The sequence below is a fragment of the Procambarus clarkii genome, chromosome 50, assembly GCF_040958095.1.
Source record: "Procambarus clarkii isolate CNS0578487 chromosome 50, FALCON_Pclarkii_2.0, whole genome shotgun sequence".
NCBI lineage: Eukaryota > Metazoa > Arthropoda > Malacostraca > Decapoda > Cambaridae > Procambarus > Procambarus clarkii.
This window is the reverse complement of record NC_091199.1, coordinates 15,791,916-15,810,134: the sequence shown is the minus strand read 5'-3', so window position 1 is coordinate 15,810,134 and position 18,219 is coordinate 15,791,916. Positions and strand designations below refer to the sequence as shown.

The following is an 18,219-nucleotide window of genomic DNA, read 5'->3' as shown; positions in this document are numbered from 1 at the left end:
TAATACAATTTCTCCCACCCTACCCATCAACATTGGTGTTCCTCAGGGCAGCATACTTGGCCCTCTCCTCTTTCTCATCTACATTAATGACCTTCCAAATGCCTCCCAACACCTCAAACCAATTCTATTTGCTGACGACACAACCTTCATTTACTCCAGTCCTGACCCCCTTGCTCTAAATGCCACAGTAAATACTGAGCTAGAGAAAGTCCATCTTTGGCTAACTGCCAACAAACTCACCCTGAACATTGACAAAACGTTTTATATTCTGTTTGGCAATAAATCCTCTAATCAGATAAATCTCAAAATAAACAATACCCAAATTTGTAACAAATTAGATGGCAAATTCCTTGGCGTTCTCATCGACCACAAGCTGAATTTCCAGGGTCACATTCTAAATATATCAAAAAAAGTTTCAAAAACTGTTGGCATTCTTTCTAAGATCAGATATTATGTACCCCGCCCTGCCCTGGTTACTCTCTATTACTCCCTCATCTATCCATACCTCAACTATGGTATTTGTGCTTGGGGTTCTACTACCCAAAATCATTTACGTCCTCTTATTACCCAACACAAAGCTGCTATTAGGACAATATCCAACTCTGGCCCCAGACATCACTCGGTACCCTTACTCAAATCTCTGAATATGTTAGATATTAAGTCACTGCACATTCTCTCTTGTGTATTATACATATATAAAACGCTGAACTGTAATGCCAATCCTGACCTCAAAAGCTTCATTGAAGGTTGTATCAGAACCCATGAGCACCACACCAGGAATAAATACAGTTTTGATATTCCTAGAGTACGACTTAATCAAACTAGAAATGCTCTACAAATCAAGGGACCCAGAATGTGGAATGACCTTCCCAACCATGTTAAAGACTGTACCTCTCTCAACCAGTTTAAGATAAAAACTAAACACTACCTAATAAATTCCCTGTAACCCACCTCACACCTTTATTGTCAACCCATGTCTGTTATTTTATTATTATTATTTTTTTTAATCAACACTGTTTGTCAACCTATTGTATTTGTGCTGCTTTTTCAGTCATGTTTCCCCCTTTTTTTTATCTTTATTTGTATTTGTTTTCAACACTTTTTATTCTTTATGCTCAATTAGTATTAAGTTCTAGATATTAATGTTTTTCTTGCCCGAAACGCATTGCGTAATAGTGGCTTTAGGCATTGTATGTACTAGCTCTATCTATATATCAATCCATTAATGTAACATCACTTGTATGTATGTACCTTACCTGAATAAACATATTTATATTTATTTATATTTATAATATTGACCTCTGCGAGCCTGAAAACCCTACTGCTGCCAGCTTCCTCAACTGTATGAATTCCTGCTTCCTCATACCCTTAATTACTAGACCTACTAGAATCACTGATAGTACTGCCACGGCTCTTGATCACATCTGAACCAACATAACCTCTCCGCTTACTTCAGGGATAATCATCGACAGCACTACAGACCATTACCCCACAATTCTCCTAACTAACATTAACAAACCACATCTAGAGACAAGGGAGATAAGCTTTAGGCTGCACAATGAAACTGCTATAGGCAGTTTTTATAGCTGCTGCTGCTAATGTCAACTGGGAGTCCGAATTAGGTAACATAGGGGACATCAATCTAGCAGTGCAATCTTTCCTTCAGAAAACTCTCAGCCTTTATAACACCCATTGTCCTATGCTAACGAAACAAGTCACAACTAAAAGGCTTAACAATCCTTGGCTTACAAAGGGAATACTTTAATCCATTAATAAAAAACATGACCTTGAGAAGATGTATAGGTCAGGAATCGTCTCCAAAGAATTTTCAAAGAATTACTCGTCATTGCTATCTGAAATAATTAGAAGAGCCAAAACTAAATACTACGAAGATAAATTTACCCAAACAAAGTGTTTGGTCCCTCCAAAAGGCCTTCTGCAATTTCATTCTTATGTTCAATATGCGATCTTTAACCAGAAATAACCTTTTAAAATGGTAAACACATGAAAATGGGATTAAAACATGGTCAGTGAGATTAAATACGCTATCAGGGAAAACAGTCTTATTCAGGGAAGATGAAGACTGGCTGGCTGATGATGTCATTGACCATTAGTGATGTCTGTGTCTGTGCGGGGTTACCAAGGTGAACACATTTCGGGATGAGGAGAGGCGATCGCTTAATCTCCTGGGGTGAAACAGTATGGTCAGGAGAGTGCCTTTTAATTCCCCCTTTGGAAAATTATGTATGATGGAAGGGAGAAGACGTCAAATGATTTAAAATACTAGGAGACTGTGAGGTACTGTTGAGTAAAAATAGAAAAAACTCATGGGCGTCGGAAAACGCCCATGAGGAAAAAATGAAAACACTCCAAGGCCTATGCCAGACTCTCGGGAAAAGCAAAACTCTCGGGCATAGGCGTACTTTCCACAACTAGTGACTAGGTACCTATGCCTCATACTGAACTGTCACTGTAAACAGGTACCTATGCCTCATACTGAACTGTCACTATAAACAGGTACCTATGCCTCATGCAGTACTGTCACTGTAAACAGGTACCTATGCCTCATGCTGTACTGTCACAGTGACAGGGTACCTATGCCTCATGCTGTACTGTCACAGTGATGGAGTACCAATGCCTCATGCTGTACTGTCACAGTGATGGAGTACCAATGCCTCATGCTGTACTGTCACAGTGATGGAGTACCAATGCCTCATGCTGTACTGTCACAGTGACAGGGTACTTATGCCTCATGCTGTACTGTCACAGTGACAGGGTACCTCATGCTGTACTGTCACTAACTATTGATTGACTGAGAGTGTTGTGATGGCCAACAGACAGCATCATTACCAGGGGATGCTGCCAGCATGCTCTGTGACTCACAAAATGAACATAATATACTTTACCTCGTGAGCATCAACTTCCGCTATAAATGGCTCTATAACTGCCTGGGCCATCTCCTTAGTCTCATCTATGATGTAAAATCCCTCATCCAGCTTACATGGCTCCACACTGCCTCCTCCTCTTCCTGCAATAATAACAGAAATGATGATAATGAACTACCACACTATACGCCACAATTACCCTCAATATAATTGACTACCACACTACTGACCACTGTTAGTACTCAAATTGTATGACGGCAGGGATATAGCCAATCACAGTCGAGTAGGCCTCTGACGTCATTCCCTACAGAGAGCTGGTACTGACCGCTCTGGAGGCAAGGTCAGTATTCTCACCAGACCAGAGTAGGTAGGACCTTGGCAGGCCATAATATACATTGTTGCCTTTACTCAATAAACTGCTGAAGTGAACTTCTGTGTATTCTCTACAACCGAGCAAGCACCATACATTTAAAGGTAACGAATACTGGTAGCAGCTGTGGGATTCAGAATTAATTTTCGGAGCAACGAAAATTCAACTGCCCACATTGTCACGTGTCTCCTGCCACCACCACTGCCACCGCCAAGCCGCCATCCGCCACCCACGCATCAATATTCAATGATATTGTACCAGTCTGGGGTCCTACCATCAACCTCTAGGTCGATGTTCTCAGAAGTAAGGCACAATATTTACATGTGAGAACGCAATTTCCTCAGTGAGGGGAGAGGAAATTGCCAGCCGCCAGCCATTTTTTTGAATTTCCCGCCATCTTGGAACCTGCGCCACCCACCACCATCACCCAAGCCGACAGTAACAGGCATTGTGAGTGTTTGCCAGCTACTGCAATCATCGTCAGTTATCGTCGCAAGTATCAACTGATCATCGGGTGTGTTGTTCAGTTATTCGAGATTAATTGGTGGACTGCAAATGTCTGACTAGTGTCGCCACCAGCTTACTCACACCTTGCCACCTCGCCTCCTCTCACCATCTTCACAGTCCCCTGCCACACCACTCTGCTGTGAACAACTCCTGTCTACATTCCTGCCTAGCAAACCGAGCTTCCTTCGCCATCATCGACGCAACATCGTCGTCTCGGCATTTATCCTCATGGTCCTGACATCATTTGTAGTGTGGGGTCCCACCAAAGCTTCGTGCCACGGCCGCAAGGAGTGCTGACTGTCGCCCCAGATGTAAACAAACTTCATGTTAATTTTTTTGTTTAATTTTGCCGCGAGGGGCGAGTTTATTGGGCAGCGCCACTCATCTTGTGAGTGGACATACCACCATAGCAGCATGTACAACACTCACCAACAGGAAGAAAACCCGCTGGGTTGTTCATCCTGTCACTTGTACCCAGACACTGCTGGGACTTGCTTAACTGTCTCAAGTGAACAGCTCCTCAAACAAGAAGATTAACATCTATTAACCCTTAAAAGCTAACGTTATCTTGCGGGTGCAAAATGGGGGAATCTTTTAAGAACAGTATCAATATTTGGCAAATAGTGTTTTCCTAACTCAAACAATGTGGGGTTTATTATTCTACAAAGTTCTGATTTCTCTCAGGTGTTCACATTCACGTAGATAGTGGTCAAGGCGGTGTCCATCACTCTCACCACAGATTCTACAACTTCGCTGATCAACTGTTGTTTCCATTCCATATCTCCATGGATATTTGTATCCAAGACGGATTCTCGCTGTTACTGATTCTTTCCCTCGTCCTCCTCCTCTTCGGCCATAATGATTGGGATTGCCAGCTGCAACTATGTTGTACCATTGCATAGATTCACTGGTTTGTGCTTCTATCCTCCTTTCCTCAGTTACCTTGTCACGGTGATGTTGCCTGACAATACCTCTAATTTGTTGTAGAGTGTTGAGTATGAAGTATTCAATATGGTCTTCTTCACCGCCTTCAGCAGCCAGTACATCTGCTCGTTCATTCCCACATATTCCAACATGGGAGGGGATCCACAGAAACTTGACGACTCTTCCCTGAAAGGTAAGTACTCTTACAGCTCTCTTAATTTCAGCGACCATTGCAAGATTTTCTGCCCGATTTTTACTTAGGCTTTGCAGTGCTGCTTTTGAATCGGTGCAAATCACTGCACCATTAGTGTTCCGTTCAAGAAACCTTAACGCCATAACAATGGCAGTTAACTCTGCTTGTGTTGAAGAGGCATAGTTCTCAATACGCGCTTTTTCTTCATTTCTGCGTTGGAAAGTATTATCCTTGATTACCGTGTATGCTGCACTAGCCCTTCCATTGACGGGATTAGATGACCCGTCAGTGTAGATTTGATCTAGTTCATCTCCGGCTTTATTATGAATTTCCTCGAGATACTTGTGCCTCATTTCTTGTGGTAACATGTGGGATTTTTTCATTGCCATTTCATTGATGATAATCTTGCATGAGTCATCCTCCCAGGGAGGTAACCTCTCTACAGGCAGGAGCTCACGGGCTTGCTCAAGCAGGTGAAGCTCTTCGAGGTAGCAGACTGATCTGTGATGCCATTTTTTGCTTCTCCTGTTTCCCCCTGAAAGTAGCACAGAGCTCAGTTTTTTCTTATCAATATTATTGTAATGGCGATCTCTGGCTATCCTAATTGCAAGCTTAGCATTCAGCTCCTTAATTCTGCTTTTAACACTGGTAAGGGACAACTCCTCTCATAGATTAGACGTTTTGGCAGTTCTTGGAACTCCAAGAATGATTGTCATGGCTTCATTTTGAATGCTCTCAAGCCTGTTCATATCACTTTGGGGGTAGGTACACAGAACTGGTGCGGCATAGTCTATGACGGAGCGCACATAGACTGTGTACATCATTTTAAGCACGGCAATAGAGGCTCCATGTCCATTCCAGGTCATAGCTTTCAGTGCCCTGAGTCGACTTTTGCATGTTCCTATGAGTTGATTGAGCTCCTCTTTCTTCCCCTTGTTAGAGCCGACAGTGACGCCCAGGTACCGATAGTGGTCAACCCATTCAAGTGTTACACCATTAATTTCCAGTTCTTCATTTACTCTCCGCTTGTGATGGGAGTATGCCTTCGTCTTGTTTGTGGAGAGAGCGAAACCGAGCTCAATACATTTCCTCCCGAGGAGTTCAATGGACTGTTCAATTTTTCCCAAGGTTGGAGCTTGTATTAGAACATCATCTGCATATCCCACTTGTTGTGTTCCTTCCGGAAAATCAATATTTGCAATAAGTACATTGAATAGTGTAGGGCTTAAGACTCCTCCTTGGGGGGTTCCAAGTTCCATATTCATTGTTCTGGAGACTGCTCCATTGAAGCAAACCTTGGCACTCCTCCCTGTGAGGTAGTCTTCAACCCATTTCATGAGTCTTCCCTTGACACCCATGCATGCAAGCTCGTCCAGGATCGCAATCCCCTGTGCTTTGTCGAAGGCTCCTTTGATGTTAACAAATACAGAGTACTTAGCCGTGTCATTAGCCAAGTAATTAACTATACAATTTGCTGTGCTCCGTCCTTTAACAAATCCATTGACCCCCTCCCCTAACCTGCCTATTTTGTGCAACAGTCGGTTTAGAATGATCCTTTCAAGCATCTTGCAAGTGCATGACACGAGACTGATAGGTCTGTAATTACCAGGGTCATTGGGCTTCGGTATGGGAACAATTATTGCGTGTTTCCATTGTGTGGGCAGCACTCCTCTTAAGAATGACTTGTTAAACAGGTGGAGTAGTGGATTCCCAGACACTTCACACAGTGCATTGAGTATGTCGTAGGTGACGCCATCTTCACCAGGTGCTGTACTTTTACCCCTTTTCATAGTGCCCCTTACTTCTTGGGCTGTGATTGGTTCCCCATATTCGTCATAATAATATAATAATATAATAATAATAATAATAATAATTTTTATTTAGGTAAGGTACATACATAAAGAGATTTTACAAAGTTTGTTGGCTTAATAGATAGAGCTAGTACATACAATGCCTAAAGCCACTATTACGCAAAGCGTTTCGGGCAGGAAAAACATTAATGACTAAAGCTTAAAACTAATGGGTAAAAAGAATAAAATGTGTTGAGAACAAATAAAAATAGAGGTAAAAGAGGGGGGAACATAACTAGACAGTGCTCTTGTTATCCTAATTCTTCTGTCATCATATCGCAGGAGCTGTTCCCTGCTGATTTCTGCAGGGAAAGAGGAGGATGCTGCATCACTCCACTTGTGAATTAGTTCCTCGGCCTTGCCCTGGGGGTCTTTGTGAGCCGCCGGCCGGGTTCTGCCCCCTCCTCCCCCCTTAGCTATCTGAATTTTTGCCCACACTTGTCTTGCAGATGTTTCCCGTCCAATAGAGCTAGTGAACTCAAGCCATTGTCTTTCCCACTCTTTAATCTTCTCTTCCCTGGCTACTTGACACACAGTTTTAAACAACTCTTGGTTACTTTCAGTGGGATGTCTCCGGTACTCTCTACTCATATATCTTACATTTGCGTTAAGTATCTTTATTTAATCGTTCTCATACCATTTTATTTTCTTCCTCTGAGGGTTACTTCGCCCAGGCGTACGGCGGGAACTCTGAGATCACCAAACTTCATGTGTGCCTCTTCACGCACCTTCACGATGTTTCTCCTATTTTGACTACTGGTGATTCTCATGTATTGCACTCTCGAGATAAGTAATTGATAGATGAGGCTTACTGTGTCATGTTTTAATAGTGATATACATAATAATATCCACAATATCATATGCATTAACCTTCCAGTGTCTTGTTAAATATTGGAGTTGATAGTCATTCAACTCACACACTTCCCTGAGTCATTTTCAACATTTCTTGCTTCTCACAGTAATTTCATTGAGTATTAATTGTGCTACTAGAGAGTTATTAGTAAATTAAAAGTTCAGAGAAGTAAGAAATAATTGTTTTAGTAGCAGTTGAGGATTTGCACAATATACAAGCGATGAGTCACACTAACGTGGCTAAAGTATGTTGACCAGACCACACACTAGAAGGTGAAGGGACGACGACGTTCCGGTCCTTCCTGGACCATTCTCAAGTCAATTTCAAGTTTGCACAATATATTTTTTTTTATTTCTCCAGACCTTAATTTGAAATTTATTCCTTCAGTATTGAAGAATTTCTCATTTTCTAAACCCATATTTCCTGCATTGCCACTTGTTGTGTTTAATTATTTTTAATCAAAACTGCAATTGCATTTTCCCGCTTTATAATTTAATTTGCAGTGCTTAGCCTGGTTTAATTAATTTATATAACTCTAATTCCAGCCGTATCCATACCAGATTGCTAATTTAATTCGCAATTTTGCTTGTTTTTAATTATTTTGTTGCCTAGTACAATTTTTTTTTTTGCCATTTCCTTACTTTAGCCAAGTTTAATATTTTTTTAGTGTTTTATTTTTGTGTATTTTATTTTTGATGCCTGGTGCACTTAATTTTAATTTGTGTTCAAACATTACTTCAACGACAGTGACAATGCCTACCACTGTTGCAAGTACTTCTGACTCCAATGGAGCAATTACTTGTACTACTGTACACAAGTCAGTTCAGGAAATGACTATTCCACTTTTTGTTGCCGAATCCCGCTTGTTAGAGTCCTGGTTTAGCAGGATGAGGCCAATACCAATGCCCGTTTTTCTGAGCCTACTGATGCCTAATACCTGATGATTGCTCGGTCAGCTGTTGGCACAACCAAAGGTGATGAACGTTTTCTGGTAGACGAGAAAGCCATTGTTAGTCTCAGTCTTGGTCTGAATTTATGGATTCCTTTCGCCGGTGCTTTGTTAACAAAGGAGACCTCGACCCCGTGTAGGTTAGTCAAGAAAATCGCCAATGCCACCATGCAGCCTCGTGAATCGTTTAATGCATTTACTAGCCGTCTCGATCAGTAGCCTTAATGACTGCTATGATTAGTTCATTATGGGTGGATAAAGACAAAACACTGACCCCAGATTCTATGGCCAAAATGATAGCATTTGGGACTTTAATGCATTTTGACCCGGAGCATACTAAACCCATCATCGAACAGCAAAATTTTGGAGTTCAGCATGAAATTGGTGAAATGTTTGAGGCTATTAACAATGCCGCCAATAAACTAGCTCCCCGAAGTGCTCAACTGTTGCCATCCTCTGACACTGTGAATGTAGTAACAAGCTCTCAGCATCCTCCGATGAACTCTCAAAACTCTTTGTCGCAGAACCGCACCCATGGTCATAGCCCGCAGTCAAATTCTCCTCCTCATAAGTTGCCAAGATGCCATAGCCCACAACCATCCATTCCCTCATGTTGGCATTGTGGTAAGACTAACCACCTCGCAAGGGACTGTTAGTCCGCTCCTAGATCATCACCCCCTAGACAATTCTCTCGGTCTCCTCGTAAATCTAATAATTCTAGGCTCCAATAATGCAGATACCTTAAACAAGTTGGTCACCACACTGCGGATTGTAAAGCTAGGCAAAGGACATCCCCACCTCGTAACTCCCACGGTCAGTATTGGCGAGGCGCAGTGTCCGAGACATTATCAGAACTCATGTAATTACAACTCCCAGTCCAGCCATAATACAACATCCAATTATAATACTCGATCACAGAATGCTGGAGTTCGGAATGTTCACTCCATGTCATTGGGAAACCCCCAAAGCCATCTGCGAACCAATTCAAGTTAGCCAGTCCTACTCTGTGTACTCAGTACCTACCCAAAATAGATTTGGAGACGTCACAGAAGAGGACATTGACTCTCGACCAGTTGTAGATGTTGACGGAACCACAGGGAATTTGACCCAGACGAGACGCAGACTTCCTAGGCAACATAAATCACAAGTAGTAACTTGTCCATTCTCAAGTGATGGTCCTCTTGTCTCAGCCATTGTACAAAGTAGAATTTTAAAAGTTTGGTGCAAAAAAAAAAACTCGGGTGCAAAAATTAATATTAATCATCTTGAGATGATTTCGGGGCTTTTTAGTGTCCCCACGGCCCGGTCCTTGACCAGGCCTCCACCCCCAGGAAGCAGCCCGTTACAGCTGACAAACACCCAGGTTCCTATTTTACTGCTAGGTAACAGGGGCATAGGGTGAAAGAAACTCTGCCCATTGTTTCTCGCCGGCGCCAGGGATCGAACCCGGGACCACAGGATCACAAGTCCAGCGTGCTGTCTGCTCGGCCGACCGGCTCCCGATATGGCAAGTAAGCACTCTACTCCAGTAAGAAAGTCACCCATACCTTTTCTAAGTGGTGTTTCAGAAAATACAGTAAAAGTTCAGGGGGAAATTGACCTCCCATTCAAGTTAGATGACATCACACTGCCTATAACATGTTTAGTTGTTGACTATATCCATTTTCCTGGTGACATTCTTCTAGGTTTGTAAAGCATGATTGATATGAACATCGCATTGTTTCCCCATCGTTGGAATATTAGTATCAAAGATCACATCATACCCTTGTGCAACATGTATAGACTGCGCCATGAGTTCAACGTTCAATCCGACAACGTTAATTTTGTCAAGGCCAGACTTGCTAGCGTAGGTTTGTCATATCCTTGTCGCCGTAGCATACCCGAGAATACAGGGACTCAATTGAAGCATTGTAGTTGTACAGTTGTTAAGGAGAGTGAGTATCGAGACCTTCTGGAGGGGGGGACGCCTTAACGGATTCTCATTGTCTTGCTCGCCTGGCAGCTTCCATCTCTGAAGTCAGTGGTTCAATAGCTACTGACACTGTGCTGCACTCTCATTCTCTCACCAGAGTAAGAGTTAATGTTCAGGGAGTGCCTGAGTTATTGGGTGTTATTGCAGAAGGTGAAACATGTAAAGTGAACTGTACGTTTGTTGAACCCTCCTGGCACACAGTGCAGGATGGTACTGTTATATTGTACATTGCAAACACTCGTAATACCGACATTCATCTCCAGTCTGGCACCAATGTTGTAGATTTTGCCCATTAGTGGTTTTACTGGTGCGAGTTGTGGATGATGTCTCCATGGAACATACTGTGTGTACATTCACACCTGGAGAACAGGGATCTCAGCCAGATGTGCAAGCGCAACACCTCAGTTCTACTGATTTTCCTGACTCTGTGGTTCAGCTTTTGGAAATTTTGAACAGGAATAGAGCCGTTGTTGCTCTACCAGGAGAAAAGTTAGGTCTCACTCCTCTTATTACACATAAAATTCCCCTTGAGTAAGGAACTATGCCAATTTATGTACCAGCTTACCATCTACCACATTCACAGAGGGCAGAAGCTGATAGATTCATAGAGGAGATGTTACAGAGTGATGTAATTGAGTCTAGTAATTCTCTATGGAACGCTCCATTGATTCTTGTACCAAAGCGAGATGGTACTTGGAGACCTGTAATCGATTATCGGAAGCTTAACAGAGTAACTATACCTGATCGTTTCCCACTTCCAGTCTTAAATGATTTGTTGCAAAGTATTGGTAGAAACAAAGTATTCTCAATGTGAGATTTGTTGCAGGAATTCTGGCAAATCCCCCTTGATGAGGAAATAAACAGTTGACAGCCTTTAGTACTCCCAATGGTAATTTTAATTTCAAAAGAATGCCATTTGGTTTGTGGGGTAGTCCAATAACCTTTTTACGGCTCATGACGAATCTATTTCGTAGATTGATAGGAAGTACTCTTCTAGTTTACCTTGATGATCTCATAATCATGTCACAAGATGTTCAGACTCATTTCCAGAACCTTGAGAAAGTACTTGCAAAGCTCACAGAAGTTAATTTAAAAATAAAACTGGCAAAGTGTTTGTTTTTAAAGAAGATTAATTTCCAGGGTCATACAGTTACATCTTCAGGCATTACATTGAATGAATAAAAAATTATTGCTGCCCGTGATTTTCCAACGCCTTGTACTGCAGAAGCCGTGAGACAGTTCACAGGTCTTGAAGGATTTTATCGTTCAATTATTGCTGGATTCTCTATTATAGCCGCTCCACTTTATAAATTGCAAAGAAAAGATGAACCCTTTGTTTGGGAAGAAGCCCAGGAACATTCATTCAAAAAACTCAAGACAGCCTTGATCTCGTCACCTGTCCTTAGGTACCCAGATTTTTCTAAACCTTTTACGTTGGTTACAGATGCTAGTGACATTGGCTTAGGTGCTGCATTACTTCAAACAGAAGATCACGCAAAAGTTTATGCGTACATTATCTAAAGAAGAGAACAAATTTAGTGTAACAGAACGTGAAGCTCTAGCAGTTGTATGGGCTTTTAAACATTTCAGGGATACAATTTATAATTACCCAGTTCGTGTTCTTACAGATCACCAACCAGTGATTCCTTTGTTCAAGAATAAGAATCCTGTTGGAAAGTTTGCTAGATATTTGCTCACAATTCAAGAGTTCAGTCCCACATTTGGTTATATTCCAGGAAAGCAAAATATTGTAGCGGATGCGTTTTCTAGACAATTAGCTGCAATTCAGTAAAATTACCCAGCATTAGACGGTACAGTAGTCGAGACGGAACAGAGACAAGACCCCATATGGGCACCCATCATTAAGTTTTTAACTAAGCAAGATACTCGCCCGATTCACAAACCTCCAGTACCATTGAAAGAGTTAGTGATGTTTGACAATTTACTGTGTAGAGTAGTAAAGCTAGGGACAGCCCTGAGGAAGTGTTGTCAGGTAGTTGTTCCAGGTGTCTTGGTACCAACTGTGTTAAAGATTATTCATGATGCTCCCACAAGTGCACATCCAGGAAAGGATCGTACACTTCAGCAAGGTCGATTGAAGTATTTTTGTCCAAAAATTGCTAAAGAGATTGCTCATTATGTTGACAGATGTTTGACCTGCTTACAGCAGGTAGCAGGACCTAATCCAACTCAGGTGTACCCAACGACTAAAACTCCTTGGGAACGAGTACCAATGGATTTGTTGACAAATTTTGCGAAAACAGAAAAAGGGAACAAACACTTGCTTGTAATGGTTTATATTTTGTCACGGTTTTGCGAGCGGGTTCCTATCCCGAACAAAACAGCAGAAACTATAGCCAGTGCATTCCATGGCTAAATAATTTGTAGATATAGTATGCCTAAAGTAATCCTATCAGATAATGGTCCAGAACTCAGTAATACTGTTTACCTTGAGGTGCAGGCTGGCCTCGGGTGCTGAACTGCTTACTTTCAGATGCAGGTTGGCTGGCCTCGGGTGCTGTACTGTTTACCTTGAGATGCTGGCTGCCCTCGGGTGCTGTACTGTTTACCTTGAGCTGCTGGCTGGCCTCGGGTGCTGTACTGTTTACCTTGAGGTGCTGGCTGGCCTCGAGTGCTGTACTGTTTACCTTGAGGTGCAGGTTGGCCTCGGGTGCTGTACTGTTTACCTTGAGGTGCTGGCTGGCCTCGAGTGCTGTACTGTTTACCTTGAGGTGCTGGCTGGCCTCGAGTGCTGTACTGTTTACCTTGAGGTGCTGGCTGGCCTCGAGTGCTGTACTGTTTACCTTGAGGTGCAGGCTGGCCTCGGGTGCTGTACTGTTTACCTTGAGGTGCTGGCTGGCCTCGGGTGCTGTACTGTTTACCTTGAGGTGCTGGCTGGCCTCGGGTGTTGTACTGTTTACCTTGAGGTGCTGGCTGGCCTCGGGTGCTGTACTGTTTACCTTGAGGTGCTGGCTGGCCTCGAGTGCTGTACTGTTTACCTTGAGGTGCAGGTTGGCCTCGGGTGCTGTACTGTTTACCTTGAGGTGCTGGCTGGCCTCGAGTGCTGTACTGTTTACCTTGAGGTGCTGGCTGGCCTCGAGTGCTGTACTGTTTACCTTGAGGTGCTGGCTGGCCTCGAGTGCTGTACTGTTTACCTTGAGGTGCAGGCTGGCCTCGGGTGCTGTACTGTTTACCTTGAGGTGCTGGCTGGCCTCGGGTGCTGTACTGTTTACCTTGAGGTGCTGGCTGGCCTCGGGTGTTGTACTGTTTACCTTGAGGTGCTGGCTGGCCTCGGGTGTTGTACTGTTTACCTTGAGGTGCTGGCTGGCCTCGGGTGTTGTACTGTTTACCTTGAGGTGCTGGCTGGCCTAGAGTGCTGTACTGTTTACCTTGAGGTGCTGGCTGGCCTCGAGTGCTGTACTGTTTACCTTGAGGTTCAGGCTGGCCTCGAGTGCTGTACTGTTTACCTTGAGGTGCTGGCTGGCCTCGAGTGCTGTACTGTTTACCTTGAGGTTCAGGCTGGCCTCGGGTGCTGTACTGTTTACCTTGCGGTGCAGGCTGGCTAGCCTCGAGTGCTATACTGTTTACCTTGAGGTGCAGGCTGACCTCGAGTGCTGAACTGTTTACCTTGAGGTGCTGGCTAGCCTCGGGTGCTGAACTGTTTACCTTGAGGTGCTGGCTCGCCTCGAGTGCTGAACTGTTTAACTTGAGGTGCTGGCTAGCCTCGGGTGCTGAACTGTTTACCTTGAGGTGCTGGCTAGCCTCGGGTGCTGAACTGTTTACCTTGAGGTGCTGGCTAGCCTCGAGTGCTGAACTGTTTACCTTGAGGTGCAGGCTGGCCTCGGGTGCTGTACTGTTTACCTTAAGGTGCAGGCTGGCCTCGGGTGTTGTACTGTTTACCTTGAGGTGCTGGCTGGCCTCGAGTGCTGTACTGTTTACCTTGAGGTGCTGGCTGGCCTCGGGTGCTGAACTGTTTACCTTGAGGTGCAGGCTGGCCTCGGGTGTTGTACTGTTTACCTTGAGGTGCTGGCTGGCCTCGAGTGCTGAACTGTTTACCTTGAGGTGCTAGCTGGCCTCGGGTGCTGAACTGTTTACCTTGAGGTGCTGGCTGGCCTCGGGTGCTGAACTGTTTACCTTGAGGTGCTGGCTGGCCTCGGGTGTTGTACTGTTTACCTTGAGGTGCTGGCTGGCCTCGGGTGTTGTACTGTTTACCTTGAGGTGCTGGCTGGCCTCGAGTGCTGTACTGTTTACCTTGAGGTGCTGGCTGGCCTCGAGTGCTGTACTGTTTACCTTGAGGTGCTGGCTGGCCTCGGGTGTTGTACTGTTTACCTTGAGGTGCTAGCTGGCCTCGGGTGCTGAACTGTTTACCTTGAGGTGCTGGCTGGCCTCGGGTGCTGAACTGTTTACCTTGAGGTGCTGGCTGGCCTCGGGTGTTGTACTGTTTACCTTGAGGTGCTGGCTGGCCTCGGGTGTTGTACTGTTTACCTTGAGGTGCTGGCTGGCCTCGAGTGCTGTACTGTTTACCTTGAGGTGCTGGCTGGCCTCGAGTGCTGTACTGTTTACCTTGAGGTGCTGGCTGGCCTCGGGTGTTGTACTGTTTACCTTGAGGTGCTGGCTGGCCTCGGGTGCTGAACTGTTTACCTTGAGGTGCAGGCTGGCCTCGGGTGTTGTACTGTTTACCTTGAGGTGCTGGCTGGCCTCGAGTGCTGAACTGTTTACCTTGAGGTGCAGGCTGGCCTCGAGTGCTGAACTGTATACCTTGAGGTGCTGGCTGGCCTCGGGTGCTGAACTGTTTACCTTGAGGTGCTGGCTGGCCTCGGGTGTTGTACTGTTTACCTTGAGGTGCTGACTGGCCTCAGGTGCAGAACTGTTTACCTTGAGGTGCAGGCAGGCCTCGATTGCTGTACTGTTTACCTTGAGGTGGTTACTGGCCTCGGGTGTTGTACTGTTTACCTTGAGGTGCAGGCTGGCCTCGGGTGCTGAACTGTTTACCTTGAGGTGCTGGCTGGCCTCGGGTGCTGAACTGTTTACCTTGAGGTGCAGGCTGGCCTCGGGTGCTGAACTGTTTACCTTGAGGTGCTGGCTGGCCTCGGGTGCTGAACTGTTTACCTTGAGGTGCAGGCTGGCCTCAGGTGCTGTACTGTTTACCTTGAAGTGCTGGCTAGCCTCGGGTGCTGAACTGTTTACCTTGAGGTGCTGGCTGGCCTTGGGTGCTGAACTGTTTACCTTGAGGTGCAGGCTGGCCTCGGGTGCTGAACTGTTTACCTTGAGGTGCAGGCTGGCCTAAGGTGCTGTACTGTTTACCTTGAAGTGCTGGCTGGCCTCGGGTGCTGTACTGTTTACCTTGAGTTGCAGGCTGGCCTCGGGTACTGAACTGTTTACCTTGAGGTGGTTACTGGCCTCGGGTGCTGTACTGTTTACTTTCAGGTGCAGGCTGGCCTCGAGCGTTGTACTGTTTACCTTGAGGTGCTGGCTGGCCTCGGGTGCTGTACTGTTTACTCTGATGTGCAGGCTGGCCTCGGGCGTTGTACTGTTTACCTTGATGTGCAGGCTGGCCTCGGGTGTTGTACTGTTTACCTTGAGGTGCAGGCTGGCCTCGGGCGTTGTACTGTTTACCTTGATGTGCAGGCTGGCCTCGGGTGTTGTACTGTTTACCTTGAGGTGCCGGCTGGCCTCGGGCGTTGTACTGTTTACCTTGAGGTGCTGGCTGGCCTCGGGTGCTGTACTGTTTACCTTGCGGTGCAGGCTGGCTAGCCTCGAGTGCTATACTGTTTACCTTGAGGTGCAGGCTGACCTCGAGTGCTGAACTGTTTACCTTGAGGTGCTGGCTAGCCTCGGGTGCTGAACTGTTTACCTTGAGGTGCTGGCTCGCCTCGAGTGCTGAACTGTTTAACTTGAGGTGCTGGCTAGCCTCGGGTGCTGAACTGTTTACCTTGAGGTGCTGGCTAGCCTCGGGTGCTGAACTGTTTACCTTGAGGTGCTGGCTAGCCTCGAGTGCTGAACTGTTTACCTTGAGGTGCAGGCTGGCCTCGGGTGCTGTACTGTTTACCTTAAGGTGCAGGCTGGCCTCGGGTGTTGTACTGTTTACCTTGAGGTGCTGGCTGGCCTCGAGTGCTGTACTGTTTACCTTGAGGTGCTGGCTGGCCTCGGGTGCTGAACTGTTTACCTTGAGGTGCAGGCTGGCCTCGGGTGTTGTACTGTTTACCTTGAGGTGCTGGCTGGCCTCGAGTGCTGAACTGTTTACCTTGAGGTGCTAGCTGGCCTCGGGTGCTGAACTGTTTACCTTGAGGTGCTGGCTGGCCTCGGGTGCTGAACTGTTTACCTTGAGGTGCTGGCTGGCCTCGGGTGTTGTACTGTTTACCTTGAGGTGCTGGCTGGCCTCGGGTGTTGTACTGTTTACCTTGAGGTGCTGGCTGGCCTCGAGTGCTGTACTGTTTACCTTGAGGTGCTGGCTGGCCTCGAGTGCTGTACTGTTTACCTTGAGGTGCTGGCTGGCCTCGGGTGTTGTACTGTTTACCTTGAGGTGCTAGCTGGCCTCGGGTGCTGAACTGTTTACCTTGAGGTGCTGGCTGGCCTCGGGTGCTGAACTGTTTACCTTGAGGTGCTGGCTGGCCTCGGGTGTTGTACTGTTTACCTTGAGGTGCTGGCTGGCCTCGGGTGTTGTACTGTTTACCTTGAGGTGCTGGCTGGCCTCGAGTGCTGTACTGTTTACCTTGAGGTGCTGGCTGGCCTCGAGTGCTGTACTGTTTACCTTGAGGTGCTGGCTGGCCTCGGGTGTTGTACTGTTTACCTTGAGGTGCTGGCTGGCCTCGGGTGCTGAACTGTTTACCTTGAGGTGCAGGCTGGCCTCGGGTGTTGTACTGTTTACCTTGAGGTGCTGGCTGGCCTCGAGTGCTGAACTGTTTACCTTGAGGTGCAGGCTGGCCTCGAGTGCTGAACTGTATACCTTGAGGTGCTGGCTGGCCTCGGGTGCTGAACTGTTTACCTTGAGGTGCTGGCTGGCCTCGGGTGTTGTACTGTTTACCTTGAGGTGCTGACTGGCCTCAGGTGCAGAACTGTTTACCTTGAGGTGCAGGCAGGCCTCGATTGCTGTACTGTTTACCTTGAGGTGGTTACTGGCCTCGGGTGTTGTACTGTTTACCTTGAGGTGCAGGCTGGCCTCGGGTGCTGAACTGTTTACCTTGAGGTGCTGGCTGGCCTCGGGTGCTGAACTGTTTACCTTGAGGTGCAGGCTGGCCTCGGGTGCTGAACTGTTTACCTTGAGGTGCTGGCTGGCCTCGGGTGCTGAACTGTTTACCTTGAGGTGCAGGCTGGCCTCAGGTGCTGTACTGTTTACCTTGAAGTGCTGGCTAGCCTCGGGTGCTGAACTGTTTACCTTGAGGTGCTGGCTGGCCTTGGGTGCTGAACTGTTTACCTTGAGGTGCAGGCTGGCCTCGGGTGCTGAACTGTTTACCTTGAGGTGCAGGCTGGCCTAAGGTGCTGTACTGTTTACCTTGAAGTGCTGGCTGGCCTCGGGTGCTGTACTGTTTACCTTGAGTTGCAGGCTGGCCTCGGGTACTGAACTGTTTACCTTGAGGTGGTTACTGGCCTCGGGTGCTGTACTGTTTACTTTCAGGTGCAGGCTGGCCTCGAGCGTTGTACTGTTTACCTTGAGGTGCTGGCTGGCCTCGGGTGCTGTACTGTTTACTCTGATGTGCAGGCTGGCCTCGGGCGTTG

At 46.1% G+C, this 18,219-nt stretch overlaps 1 protein-coding gene across 1 annotated transcript in view; it reads right to left on the bottom strand.

Moving 5' to 3' along the window:
- LOC123772615 (uncharacterized) overlaps positions 1-18,219 on the bottom strand; it is a 71,506-nt gene that overhangs the window by 40,632 nt on the left and 12,655 nt on the right. The window contains exon 3 of the mRNA XM_069303598.1: positions 2,907-3,028. Within this exon, the coding sequence (XP_069159699.1) occupies positions 2,907-3,028 (122 nt within the window). The remainder of the gene's footprint in view (positions 1-2,906; positions 3,029-18,219) is intronic.